The sequence below is a fragment of the Chenopodium album genome, chromosome 9 (assembly GCF_948465745.1).
Source record: "Chenopodium album chromosome 9, dcCheAlbu1.1, whole genome shotgun sequence".
Taxonomy (NCBI): domain Eukaryota; kingdom Viridiplantae; phylum Streptophyta; class Magnoliopsida; order Caryophyllales; family Amaranthaceae; genus Chenopodium; species Chenopodium album.
In genome coordinates, this window is record NC_137842.1 from 8,258,019 (window position 1) to 8,273,160 (window position 15,142).

Sequence of the window (15,142 nt, forward strand, 5' to 3'; positions counted from 1 at the left end):
AATAATAATAATAATAATAATAATAATAATAATAATAATAATAATAATTAAAAAAAAAAAAAAAAAATCCCCCAAATAGGAGCTACAACAATTGGTAGCAGTCTAGCAGACAAAGAGAGGAATAGAGAATACAAACAAAACATATATTCACCTTGAAATGGTTTTTGGTGCCCAAAATGCCAAAACCAAATTAATTGTCATTCTTCTAACTCATTCTGAGCGTCTCAGTGACAAGACTTACACCACTGATTTGTACATTTGCAGTTACCCTATTATTGGTTCATATTTTTATACCAGTGTATTCATTTTTATTTTCCTTAATTGGGACAACTTAAAAACAATCAAAATTAAGCGTCAAACATATTAGCTAATTAACAAATACTCCATAGTTGTTGTCAAAAAAAAATAATAATAAATAAATACTCCATAGTGAATTGATAAAAATGCTCGTAAAATATCGCTAAAAGCCTAAGCAGCCCATCATCTCACAAAACTAGTTCCTTTGGTGTTTAGCGAGTTTGGGAAAACATGTCCCAGACGGAAATATCCCCTATGTAACAATGAACCTTTTATTAAAAATGAGCTTTGCTTTCTTCAAAATGTAATAAAACGGGTCCTTTGTATTGGTGGTAGTAGCATCTAAGAGCATCCACAATGGTAATATAAAAAGAACTTACTTGCAATTTATAAATAGCTGAAGCTACATGCTTGTCATTATGGAGCTACATGCTCACCATTGTAGAGCTACAAAGGTTGTAATTAAGGTTAAACCTTATAGCTCCGTGGATTTACAAGGTTTTACTCCACCCAATAATGTACTTACATTGATTTGTTTAATATTTTTATGTATTTGTTTTATGTTTTTTTTTTTTATTTTTTTTTTTATGTTTGGTTTATTATTATTATTGTCGTTGTTATTATTATTATTATTATTATTATTATTATTATTATTATTATTATTATTATTATTATTATTATTATTATTATTATTATTATTATTATTATCATCATTCCCAATTACAATAATAAATAGCTAACCATTGTGAAGGTTGTAGCTTAGATATTGTAGCATATTTTAACTAAGAAAATATTGATGTGCCAATTGCTAGCTACAAACTCATGTAGCTAGCCATTGCGGATACTCTAAAGCAGCCAGTTTGAAGGAAGCTGAGAAGTAGTTAATTTGAAGGAAGCCGAGAAGCAGTCAACTTGATGGAAGTAGAAAAGCATTTAACATCTGATGCAGCCAAAATAGCAAGCTGAAATTCTCATCAATGTTATTGTTTAGGGTAAAAAATACCTTAGGTACGTGGTCCAATCCCATGATGACACGTGGCTCAATAAATGGGCAACACGTGTCACCATAGGAAGATGACACGTACTAAGAGCAAGAGAGCCCTTGAAATCAAAATGCCATAAAGGTCTCCTTATATCAGGAGGCCCAAAAAAAAAACTAGAATGCCGCAAAACGGCGCCCTAGAGAACACGTGTCCTTCGCTGATTGCGCAGCCAATCAATGGCCCTAAATTCTAGGTCACTTACCCTAAAGGGCACAAATCCCCACCCCTATAAATACCCCAATCATTGATGATTGGAAGGGTGGATTGTGACATAACATTTAATAGAGCATAAAAAGCTCCAAATTCTCTCTACTTTAATTTCTCTCTATACATTTATTTCGTTTCCGGTCACTAACTTGATCGTTAATTTCTCTCTATACATTTAATTTCTCTCTATACATTTATTTCGTTTCCGGTCACCGGAGATTCGTGCTTTTGCAGGTGTCCAATCCCGTTGCCAGTCAGAGCGTGACCAGTATCCCGAGGGATTCCAAAAAACTCAAATTCATTTGGCGCCGTATGTGGGGATACTCGTCCATTATGGCAATGGATGGTCAAACACCAGGTGTCGGCCCTCGTCCCGGCGAGGACGACCTTGTTGAGAATATAGTCACAATAATTCATTCTAGCAACCCTCTGACCGCTTCATTCCATGAGGCAGAGGATCGTCCAGTTATTGCTGGTTCACTCTTGCTTGCTTTGAACAAGCTCCGAAAGGAGATGGAGGGTAAGAGGTCGTCTTCTTCTAGGCGGAAGCCCAGGAGAGAAGGAGAGGGCCAACAAAAGAAAGCCTAGAGCAAAGCGAGCAATGCTGAAGATGTTGGAAATACCCCATACCGCCAGCATGAGTGTGCGCCGAGGGTGCCGAGGGCAAATATGACCCGGCCCTTTGACAAAACGTAGTCGGCTGGGGGGCAGGTCAGACGGCCTCATAAAGAGATTACTGAGCCGTCTCGGCGTTGGAAGGATGCTAGGGATTACCTTCGGCACAAGCAGCGTGAACGAATAGCTTATTCGGACACGGCCTCTACACCGTCAATGCCGGATGATTTCTCAAACCATACCCCCTCCAAGCGTACTAGCACGACAAGGACCAGCGAGAGTCAAGCTCATCGGAATCAAACTCCAGTTCCAATTGCTCAGTGCAACCGTTTCAATATCCAGCTCCCCGAAATTTTAATACTTCTCCGCCGACTAACCCAGCTGTCTTTGGACAGTATGGACAGTACGGTCAACCGTTCGACCATGCTGCTTACCCGGCCGGACCGGTTGCTCAATCGCAGCCCATAGAATGGCAGATGCGCATGTTAAACCTTGGAGACAAGCCGCCTCCGTTTTCTCAAGAGATCCTCAACACTCCTCAGCCTGCAAAGGTGAAAAGTGTACTTGTGAGTGCCTACGACGGTACGGGTAACCCGGAAGAGCACGTTACTTCGTATCGGAATCTTATGTATTTGCAATGTGTGGAAGATGCCACTTGGTGTATGTGCTTCCCGGCCACCCTTAAAGGTGTGGCACAGGACTGGTTCAACAGTCTGCCGGCCGGATGCATCAACTGCTTTACTACTTTAAGCATGTTGTTCGTTGGAAATTTTTCGTACAACATCCCGTCGAGGAAGACTAGCCTTAATTTGGCTACGATTATTCAGGCCAAGAATGAAGGTTTGTGTTCATACGTCCAGAGATTTAATCAAGAGAAAGCCCAAATTCATAATCTTCTAGATGAAATGGCCTATTCGGGATTTCTCTGGGTATTAAGGCATAATGGTTTCAAATTTGACTTGTTCCGCAAAAAGTTTCGGACATATGCAGGCGTTCTGCGAGAAGCTGAAGCCTATATTGAGGTGACAGACTTCTGTTCACTCACTAAAGCTGAAGTACCGGCCAAAGGGGCTGAGAAGAAGCAATCTTCTCAACAAGGCTCGGCTGAGAAAAAAAAAGAGGAAAAGTACAAAAGAAAGGAAGTCTGGGTATCTGATGACCTAGAAACCAAGTCAAAGAAGCCAAAGAAGTACGAAATGCAGTATGAGTTTAACAAGGATTCTTATTTAATTTTGATCGAGATCAAAGATAAGTTCGAATTTGAGAAGCCCACGCCAATGAGAGGCTCGATCCAATACAGAAACAAAAACAAGTATTGCCATTACCACAAGGATGTGGGGCATGATATAAACGAGTGCAACAATTTGAAGAGGTTGCTAGACAAACTGGTCGAGAAGGGCATGCTCAATTTGTACGTGATGAAGTCCAAGTTCACATACACTCGGACAGACAATAAGTCTGAGAAGAAAAAGCAAAATGAGAAGGAAAAAAATGGAAATAACACGGACTCTGGTTTTGTGGCTGTCATATCAGGTGGCTTTGCCGCAGACGGCCCAACCATGAGAGGAATTAAGCAGGACGCATGGAATTCGGGAAAATAAGTCATGCATACCGAAGGGGGTTAAGGTGGAGCCTATCCTGGAGGTAACAGTGAGTGAGGTCGACCGAGGAGAGGTCAAGGCCTTGCACAATGATCCTATGGTATTCATTCTTTGCTCACCTTTAGTATTCCACAACAACAAGTGCTTTGGTGCACCTGTCAATTTGTTTTCTGCCTTGGTGTCTACTCCATTAATTGATTTGTTTATCAACTAATTTTTTGTTACACTTCGTTGTTTTTTTTTTTGCTTAATTTTGGTGTACCTACTTTCTTGCTGCCACCATGGGCAAAGATGATGACAAATCCACTTCATGTTCTTCTGACTATCATCCTTCTTTTGGTGTTCGCTTGGTTTCGGGGCTTGTAAATACTGATTTTGATAAAGTGGCAGCCATGATTCAACAGACGGAACTGCTCCCTTGTAAGTTGTAACCCTATAGTACAAATAAGTATGTAAGCAATATAATATTGCTCTACTATGAGATATAATAGTACTACTAAGACATAATGATACAATATACATATACATGTATAATAGTACAAAAAAATGTACCACTATAATCATAAAAAGTAACATTCTGAATGTCAAATGGCTTATTTACCTTGTAAATTTACGTTTTTGTCCGCCTATATGCAAACATAACATGAAGGCGCTATGCTTCTAGTGTTAGGCCTCGTTCTCTTCCCCTTATTTTTGCTGATCTGAAATTATTTTTACTGAAACAAAATGATATTTGCTGAACTTAAATTATTTTTATCGAAATGAAATTATTTTTGCTGAACTGAAATTATTTTTTTTTACTGATTTTCTGTTATAATTCTTCTTTAAGAAAACTGAATTTTAATGAATTGAACTTGTTTTTACTGAACTGAAATTATTTTTACCAAACAAAAATTAATTTTACTGAACTGAAATTATTTTTACTTACGGTGTGTTTAGATTGAAGGAAATGGAGGGAAAGGAAGGGAAGAGAAATGGAGAGATTAAGTATCTTTCATTTGGATAGCAAATGAGGATGAGAGGGAATTGGAGGAAGAGAAATGGAAGGATTAAATTGTACTCCCTCCGTGTTTTTTTTAAGTGTTACATTTGATCGACACATAATTTTAGGCAATTTAATTGACTTAAATAAAATAAGAGGTAAGTGGGGTAGTCGGAGTATTAAAAAATTGTAAAAGAAAGATAGTGGGGTTAATAGTTTATTAAAAAGTAATGAATGTGAGAGGAAAGATATAATAAAAAAAAGTAGTAGTGAGTTTGGGTGGGGACCCTGAGAGGAGAGAGATATAATATTATAATGTAGTTTTTTGCCAAAAAAAAAGAAGTGTAACACTTACAAAAACAAGGCCGAAAATGAGAAGTGTAACACTAAAAAAAAACACAAACAATTTATTTGGATAAAGAAAGGGGATGAAAAAGAAGGGGAGGGAGCAGGGGCGAAGCCAGGAATATAAATGTGGGGAGGCCGAGATTTATTAAGCATATTGTATTTCCTATAATTTTCTCATTGCACAATATTTTCTTTTGCGATATTTCTGATATTATAAAATAGATTGACTATGTTTATTAAGCAACACAAAATATTTCATCAAAATAATCAACATTACAACTTATGAGATCTTGCCTTATTAATTAAAGCAAAGGGATTGTGTACAATAATATAGGGTATAGACTTTATTATCTCCTATGTCCTCCCCATTTATATTTTGTATTGCTCTGGTTCATTTGCACAAAATTAAATAATAGAATAATAAAAAAAATGTAAGTATAAGTTATGTAATTTACTAATTTAGTACATTGGAAATATAGGAAATATAATAAAAGTAAGTTTGAAATCAAAACAACTTACAAACTAATGCTACACTATTACAGTATTGATTTTCAAGGAAAAATAATACTAATACTTGTATAAGATATAGTGAATACAATTAAAAAAAAAACGGAATAAAAAGAAAAAAAAAATGATGTGCAAGTATTCCTCACAAGAATCAAACACAAGACCTGTGTACACACCACTATGTCTACAACCACTAAGCTATATGTTAATAGGCTTTATATTAGTACTATATTATTGTATATATAATCAATTATGGGGGCCAGCCTTTAACAAAAAAGAATCATCAGTTAGGCCACGGGGGGCCGGGCCTCCACCAGCCCCCTGGCTTCGCCCTTGGGAGGGAGGAGAAGAGGAGGGGAGGGAAAGGAAGGGGAGGGAAGAATGGTGAGTTTTTCCTTCCAAATCTCTCCATTATTAGAGGGATTAATTTCCTACAATTTAATCATTCCATTTCTCTCCCCTCAAATTCCCTCCATTCCTCATTTGCTATCCAAATAAAAGATACTCCATCTCTCCATTTCTCTTCCCTTCCTTTCCCTCCATTTCCTTCAATCCAAACACACCAAAAGAGATAAAAAAATTAATCCCTCCAACAATTGGAGAGATTTGAAAGCTTCCCTCCCCTCCTCTTTTCCTCCCTCCCCTCTTTTCCTTTCCATTTCTTTGAAGAAGTACTAAAGGAGGTTAGTTATGTATATAGAAATACATAACATGACATTGTTGTAATTAAGTAGCAACTTTTATTGTAACGGTTTTGCAATTTGGAGGGAAAATGTAATTGTACAGTAAAACTTGTAACGGTGTGGGACCATTTGAAGGATTACAAAATTATGTTGAGTAACCCCACTTTACATATCTTTCTTGTCTAACTGGAACATTCCATTAATCCCCACCAAAATTTGTTGCTCTGTGCTTGTACTTTTGTTCAAATTGAGTTCCTCCCCGACCTTGGCAACGAGGCAAGGTTCCACAATTTTGGGGAACCTGCCATATTTTCCGTTCTATTCTTCGCTACAATTTAATGAATTGGGAGACTTAGCACTTGGATGATGGAGTATTTGGAAACAACTGAGGACCTTGAAAAGTACCATGGTGGTGAGTATGGAGTCAGCGTTGATGTCGAAGCCGTTGATGGGGCCGTAGTTATTGATGATGACGTGGGTGATGGCGGTGCTGCGGCGTTGGAGGCCTTGTTAAATCAGGTAAGGAATTTGCGATTTATGTTTTAAATTAGGGTTTAGCAATTTGTAGGATTAATGGTTGATAATTAAATATTAGCCTTTTAAATTATTGATATTATGTAAATAGGGTGTTTAAAATTCTGGGTTGATTGTTGTATTTGATATATTTGTGAGTAAGAGAGTAATTTGGTGTTTTCATAGTTTGATTCTTCGGATATGTATATGACTCTCTGTGTTAACTCACTTAGTTATTTGAATGTTTTGGATAGTATATTGTTATGTTGATGACTGATTTGTAGAATGGTGTGAATTATGGTTGTATAGAAAAGTGGTAAATTATGGATAAATTTTTTTTAAATGTTGGTATAAATAGGTAAATTGAGGTGAGATTGATGATTGTTGTATGAAATGTGTAATGTAGGTTGTTGTTGGGGAGGAGTCTTTTAGGACTCCAAAGAAAGGTAAGAGCAATGTTTTAGTTAGTGTTGAGATAGAAGAGCCCGTGGAATCGGAGTTGGATGTACCTCTCCCGCCTCCTGCTGTAGGAATGGTGTTTGCTTCTATGTTGGAGGTTAATGAGTATTTTCGTAATTATGGCCAGCAGCAGGGGTTTGGTGTTGTGAGGGCTAGTGGGGCTAAGTCTGGAAAAGGTATGAAGCGTAATTGTAGGTGGACTTGTGAATGTTATGGTAAGACTGTGCGTAAGAGGAAAAAGCCTGAACCGAGGTTGGTGTCTGATGCTCAGATCAGTGAAGATGAAGACTTGTGTCCTAAACGTAAGTCGAAGAAATGTGATTGCATTGTTTTTCTATATGCCAAGGTCAATAAGTCTGGGAAATGGGTTATTGATAAGGCCCATTTGACACATGTTGGGCATAATCCTACTCCTGGAAAATCAAAGAACATTAGTAGGTTTAGGAAGAAATTTTTGGTGGATAATCCTCATCTTGTGCGGCAGTTTTTTATTGAAAGAAAGGCTGGGGTTCCTATGGCTAATATATATAGAAGTATGGAAAAGCAAAGGAATGGGTTGGAGGACATGCCGTTTGAGCAGAAGGATTTACATGCTGAAGTTGCGAAGCAGAAGAAACTTGTTTTTGAACAAGGGGATGCAAAAGTTATGTTTGACTACTTTAAGAGGATGCTTGAGGACAATGATAAATTCTTTCATACATATCGAGTTGATGATAAAGGTCGGTTGAAAGATGTTCTATGGGTTGATGCTAGAAGTAGGGCGGCGTACGAGGAGTTTGGTGACGTCGTTGTCTTTGATTCTACGTATTTGACTAACGAGTATAAGCTTCCTTTCTGCAATTTTGTTGGTGTCAACCACCATGGGCAGACCATTCTGCTTGGTTGTGCTCTTGTTAGTCGTGAGACTGTCGAGACTTTTGAATGGGTATTTTCAAGTTGGCTTAGATGTATGGGTGATAAAGCTCCCATTGGGATTCTAACGGACCAAGATCCGACAATGAGGAAGGCATTGAAGGCGGTTATGAAGGGTACAACCCATAGATGGTGCATTTGGCACATTCTCAACAAGTTCTCTCAGAAGTTAGGTAAGCACATTTATTACCCTGAGTTGAAGGAGGGACTGCACCGAGCTGTCTATAACAGCCTTGACTGTCAGGAATTCGAACAATGGTGGCCTGAGGTAATTAAGAAGTATAAAGCTGATGATGATGAGTGGCTGGCAGGTATGGTGTTAAAGTGATTGTTTATTTTTTTTTTCATGTAGATGTTTTATGTATTTCTCTTGCCTTTTAATGTTGATTTTTGTGGTGATTGATTAGGATGAAATATAGACTAATGTATAATTTTGTGTTATTTTTTATTTCCGGGTAAAAATTTACTAGTTTCAATAACCCCTCACTGTGATTATTTCTGATTGGGTGTTTAGCTACAATGGTGTATGTTAGGGTTGTTTGAAGAAAGGGCTATGTGGGTTCCCGCCTTTGTGAAACATTTGTTCTGGGCAGGGATGAAAACCACCCAGTGGGTGGAAAGTATTCATAGCTTTTTTAACGGGTATTTGAGCAAGCACACCTTGTTACATGAATTCGTGGAGCGGTATGAAGAAGCGCTCTCGGTAAGAGCATCAACAGAAAAGAAGACTGATGACAACAACGCTAGATATGTTAGGAAGGTGTACACCGACTTTCCCGCTGAGCTACTCTTCCAACAGATTTACACTGATGCAAAATTCAAAGAAGTTCAGCGTGAATGTACACGTATGATGTATGTTAGTGGTATTGAGAGAAGGCAAGTTTCTGAGCAGGTGCTTGAGCATGTAATTGAGGACAGAGTTTGGTACAAGCCCCAAAATTCAAATAAGGAGATACCGTCTAAGCGTAAGTGTAGATATGTGGTTACTTTTGACATTGTAACCAAGGATGCTTCTTGTGAATGTAAGCACTTCGACTGCCATGTGTGGGGAATAGTTTCAAGCCTTTAAAATCCCACTAACTTGAACCCCACTGTGATCATACACTAAAGTACGGTGGCGTCCAAAAGGGAAGAAGATAGAGCAAAGAGTCGCCAACAAGTTTTTAAGGAACTTGTAAACCGTTCACGAGGTGAAGGTTACACCCCTTAACGATCCAAGAGATCGTCAACTCCATAAGGTCATGAACCAAAATAGGGTTCGGGGATGATGGTACAAATCCAACCTAAAAGAGATTGAACCTGCCCTAATAATAGGCCTCTACTTTATTCTGCTCGTATTCATGTGCGCTTTCTGACTAACATACAATCAATAGGTTTAACCCTAAACCTGTTTAATCTATGTTGGTTGAATTTAATGCACAAATAAACTATTATTGGCGATCACTTGAAATTATAATCAAAGTTAACCTAACAAGATTATTAATATCTTATTAAGCGTGGTTGCAAATACCAATTCCCTTTAACATACAATAAAAGGTGATCAAGCAATAAATAATAAATAAAATAATATGCATATCAAGCAACATAATAAACAATCATAAATTATAATAAATAATCATTAGAAAGAACATAGGAAGCATCATACTTTATCATACTTAAAATTAAAGATACCCTAGACATGACACTAGGAATCATAAATAACAATCTAAGCATGATATCTACATCATAAATCAATTAAACCATTAAAGTACTTACTTGGATGCCTCGTACCTCTTTCTAATTACAAAATACACACGTTAGTAACTTCAAGGAATAATAATAATAAAAACAGTTAAATCAAATAATTGAAAGAGAGATTTGGGACCAAACCCTCAGAAATTAAAACCTTTCACGTCTAGGGCGAAGGCAACTTCGAATATGGCTAGGTGTTTCTAGATCTAATGAATGCGGAATTTTGTATGAAAAAGCAAGAAAGAAAGAATGCTAAAGAATTAATGAAAGCTTGAGAATGAAAAGAATTGGTGAACGATCGGTGTAGATGATAATTGATGCTTGTTGATGAATGAAAACGGAGTTTTTGATACGATATTTATAGAGAAAATCATCCAAAAAAGATAATTTATCAAAACAGAGTCTGAAGACCACAAAAACACCTTGGCGCCAGCCCTGGCTCATTGGCGCCAGGACCAATGGCTAGCGCCAGGCGCCAATACTGGCGTCTGGCGCCAATCCTGATTCCAGGCGCCAAGGCCTGGGGTTGGACGCCAATTTGGATTTCAACGCGTTTTCGAAAAACTGATAATTTTATTGTACTGGAAGATAAAATAATATAATTTCGGTCGAAAATGCTATTTGATCCAATTAAAACTTTGAAGAATCCTAATTGAATTAAGAATGATAAAATCTTCTAGAATGTTCTAGAAGACCAAAACCATTCCTAATTACATTAGGAATGATAAATCATATTAGGCCCTCCCCTAGATCATTGGGCCGTACTTAAAGCTCAAACCGGACCCAGTTTAGTAAATTGGCCATAAATTCCTCAATATTCATCGAAATTGGGCTTATAATATATCGTTGGAAAGGCCTTTGCAAACCCCATCCAACTACACCACTATTGGACCCATATCATGGACCAACCAAACTGGATTGGCTGTTTTCTTAAAATAAAGTTTTCAAAAACAGGGAGAAGAGAAAAGAAAAGAAATAAAACTTTCCGCAACACTAGACCTTTCCACACTTTCGTTTCATTCGATTATGATTCGAAGTGAAAGGCACTCATCACTGGGTTTGGTTTTGGGGAGATACATTTGGGTGTCTACACCATGGAATTATCTGTCGTCACATAATTAAGGTTTATGAGTTGCATGACCACTGGATATTCCAGAGAAGTTCATCTTGAAGCGGTGGAGGAAAGATGTGATAAGGCCGTACACCCGTGTCAAGGTTGGTTATCATGATCCAAGTAAGACAGAGGAGGTTTGTAGGTTTGATAAGATGATGGTTAAGTTTAATTGTGTTTGCTCTAAGTCGTCCTTCCGCAAAGAAACAACGAAGCTTGTTCTTGATACCCTTCAGTTACTTGAGATTCAAGTGAATGAGATGGTAGACATGATTAACAAAAAGGCTGAGAACAATGGGGGTTGTTGTGAAAATGGAACACCCGTTACCCCATCCACCCAGAGGCAAGGAAGTTGTTCGGAGATACCCAAAGATCCTCCTATACCGAAAAAGCCACCTCATCGAACAACGAATGTCCGATTCCCATCCTGTATTGAGAAGAAGAAGAAGGGTGGAAGGAGTAACAGTACTTGAAAGACTTCTAGTCAAAAAAATTATGTACAACAACAATTTAGCACTCCCCCCAACAGCCAGGTGAGTAATCTCCCTAATCTTCAATTGTTTTTGTTAATTTGTTTCTGTTAATCAACCTTGCATGTAAAATGAATTCGAACTTTTGTTGTCCATGGACCAGGGTTTTTACTTCCCATATAGCCCCCAATCTGTAGGAGGTATTCAGATGGTTGATGGTGATGGATCTATTGGCTACTTCACTGGTGTTTCTAGAGGCCCGATTGGGGCAGGTCATGTTGCAGGGTCTGAGAGTGATCGTCAAGCCCAGTATCGGCCTGGTTTTTTTTACCTTATTTCTACAACCAATACAGGCCTATGAATGCAGGAGCTGTAGGGGCAGCAATTCCCAACTCTCCTCCCACCCCTCGGTCCTCAACTTGTTCCCTAGCTGGTGGGAGGCCTATTTTCAGACCAATTGCTCCAAAACCCCCAACGCCAAAGTCTACCCATGGTTGGTTCCAAAAAGCTGCTACTCAACTATAGTTTTCCCAAAATGGTAGCCAACAATCTCCAACGCAACCATCCCCTTCCACATTTAACCCGGGAACTATGCAGTAGGTCGTAGCAGTTGTTAATATGGAGAACTAAATTTGTGATGTTCACCCTTTTTCGGAAGCGTAAATGATGGAGTAAGAAACTTATTCATTACTTTTTGATTATTAGGACAGTTGAATTGATGGACAGGTGAATTGAACGAGTTCCTAAATTTTTTGTAAAGAAATCATTTATGTAAATGGGAATCTGTCCTATTGGTAGCCCAACATTTTGAATGATACATTATGTTGGTTGGTATTTTGCTGTACTTTTGCTGTACATATCAAAACTAACTTAGTGTTTTATATTGTCTCATTAAGTATTGTTCCGTAATTTGTTACAAAGTCCCTTTATTTTATTTCATGTAACAAATTCCAGTATCTAAGTAACTATTATTATCATAATTTGTTGATTGCATTGCAATGTTGACAACTCACATAAATTCTGCTTGCATAAACTCTCTGTAAGATTGGGTGCAGACTCAAAATGCATCAATAATGAATTTGTATTGAGTGAGTCTTGACTAGGTTGTATCAATTTTTACCCCAGTAATGTGGTCAGTAATCTTAGTGGAATACAACTCCCTAATGTAATTTAGCACACTGGGAAGGAGTTACTTGTAACTTGAGGCCTTGTTAATGTGTGATACTAAAACAAGAATAAAGTACCATTGGAGGCTCGCATTGGTTTCAGTCATCAGTTTTGTATTAGTGTGATAGGGTCTTTACTTGTGATCCAGTCATTCAACTACTGCAACATCACTAACCTAAAAGAGTCATGATAGTGGTACCACTACTTCTTTTAGTAATAGCTTTTATATATCAGTGAGTGAGGACATAGGTTTCATCTGCAACATATTTCATTACACTGAATTGCTTATACATTGTACTTGTAGTCATTGGTATAAATAAATTGCTTTCTATATTTACTATATTTGCGACAAAGTCAATGTTTATTTATTCAACCTCGTACGCAGCTTGTCTAAAAATTGAAACATCACAAGGCGTTGAGTGTTGGTGTAATTATAATTTTATTATTTGGTATTTCATCGAACAAGTTACTCTAAACTAATATACGTGTTTCCACAATTTGAATTGATAACATAATTCTTATCTATTTCTGTTTATGTAAATAACTTTATCGATGGTGGCCCGACACTTGGCCTTTCTTTGATTAATATGAAGTCTACTTAGAGGAACTAGAAATTCCTCGTCTACTTAGATGTTACGCAAGGTGAAAAAGCCACAATAGGCGAAAAGTTCAAATTTGGATATGCCGATAATACGTCACCTGGATAAAAGTTTAGCAGTATATATCAATTACAGTAGAGGACGTACTTGTAATGTAGTGTTAGGTAACACAAAAAACTTTCATAACATGTGTACTTATTAGCTAGTTCTTTGTGTAGCTTCCATTTGACTTATAGTCCAAGATCCACCTGAGACCTTGTTATCCATTTAAAACTATATTGTGTGGTAAGTATTTGTAGATAATATCGACACACCTCTTTATGAAGGATCATTTCTAAATTCGCTTAATGTAGATGCGTTATCCTCTTTATTTAATTTTTGTTTTCCTAAAATAGTTCATTTTTATTGTTCAACTAAACAACAATGAATACTCTCATTACACAGGAAATGGTCCAATGTAATTGACATTTAGTCCGACTGAGTAATATTTATAATTAACTAAGTAATTCTTGAATGTGTGGGAGTAGGGTTCGATTAGGAGGTACTAGGGTCCGACTGTGTGGGATTAGGGTTCGATTAGGAGGTACAAGGGTTTCACCTTATCAACAATGTATATTGTCATTACACAGGAAATGGTTCAATTTCATTGCCATTAAGTCCGACTGAGTATTATTTATAAATAACTAACTAATTCTTGAAAAGAGTACACTGTGTGGGATTAGGGTTCGATTAGGATGTACTAGGGTTTCACCCAAACAAAGATGTAAAAAATGAGAGGCAGGTGTGTTTAAGATTTTATAGTCCCATTGGAGTTTACAAATATTTCATTGGGAAGTGGTATTCAAGCACTAACAATGAATATTAAAAGTATAACTGAACTACAGTAGGGTTGGATTCAATATTCCTAGGGTTTTACTAAGATCAAAATGTTTTTGTATGAACTTGTGATTGTCGATGATACCATTCTTCTATTCATAATGTATTTCCATCTTGTGTGTGCAACCTTCTGATGCCGATACTAAACAACTTACAAACCTTTAGGTGTAGCATTCGTATTATACTGATTCAAATTGCACATTAGGTGACAACTAACTAAGTGATTTAGTGTTAAGTAACTTCAAGAATCTTATTTAATGTGTTGATATAGACTGGAGTAGTCAATGACTGTGTTCATATTGATTCAAAATGCACAAAATTTCACATTTAACTTAGTGTTGTAGTGTTAAGTAACTTGATGAATCCTATTTAATGTGTTGATATAGACCGCTATATAGGGTGGTCAATAACTTTAAATTTTATTTCCAATTATTGTTTTCCGAATGCACTACCACTTTGTAGTTATGGTTCTAATAACATTTATATTTTTGATCTTTCATTAATCCTCTTTTTTGGATAAACATTGCCTAAAATGATTGCAAATGATATTCCCTATTCTTTTCTTATTCCTTTTCTTCACTTAGTAATTTTTTATTAAACTGCACCTCATTTTTAAACTACTGACGTTTGTATTGTGTAACTGACCTACTCATTGGTTCAACTCACAATATGAAAATAACTCGATCGCATATTTTAATTTTTCAGTATAATGAGGTCACTTATGTAACTGTGAGTAATTTTGATACTTGTGGATTGATTTCTAATACAACTGTAACGGTATTGGGTATGACTGTGTTAAAATGAGTTGGTTAGTTATATGTGTGTCTGTGTTACAGAGCATAAAAGTTGTTTGTACTGAACAAAGAAATGGTTTAGCTGCGTAACTTACTATTGATATTACATAGTTTGATAATTTGGACATGGGCCACAATTGCATTTAGAAATTGGGTTTCCATGAAGCGGGAATAATTCCATTATATTCCCGCTACTTTATTGCTATAAAAGAAGGTCCCTCTACTTG

At 37.0% G+C, this 15,142-nt stretch overlaps 1 protein-coding gene across 1 annotated transcript; it reads left to right on the forward strand.

Annotated features, from left to right (window-relative positions):
* The first annotated feature begins 7,328 nt into the window (after window positions 1–7,328).
* LOC145557406 (protein FAR-RED IMPAIRED RESPONSE 1-like) lies at window positions 7,329–9,236 on the forward strand. Its single transcript, XM_081618587.1, has 2 exons — window positions 7,329–8,478; window positions 8,701–9,236. Exons 1-2 carry the CDS (start codon window positions 7,329–7,331, stop codon window positions 9,234–9,236), a joined length of 1,686 nt encoding a protein of 561 aa, XP_081474713.1.
* Window positions 9,237–15,142: the final 5,906 nt, after the last annotated feature.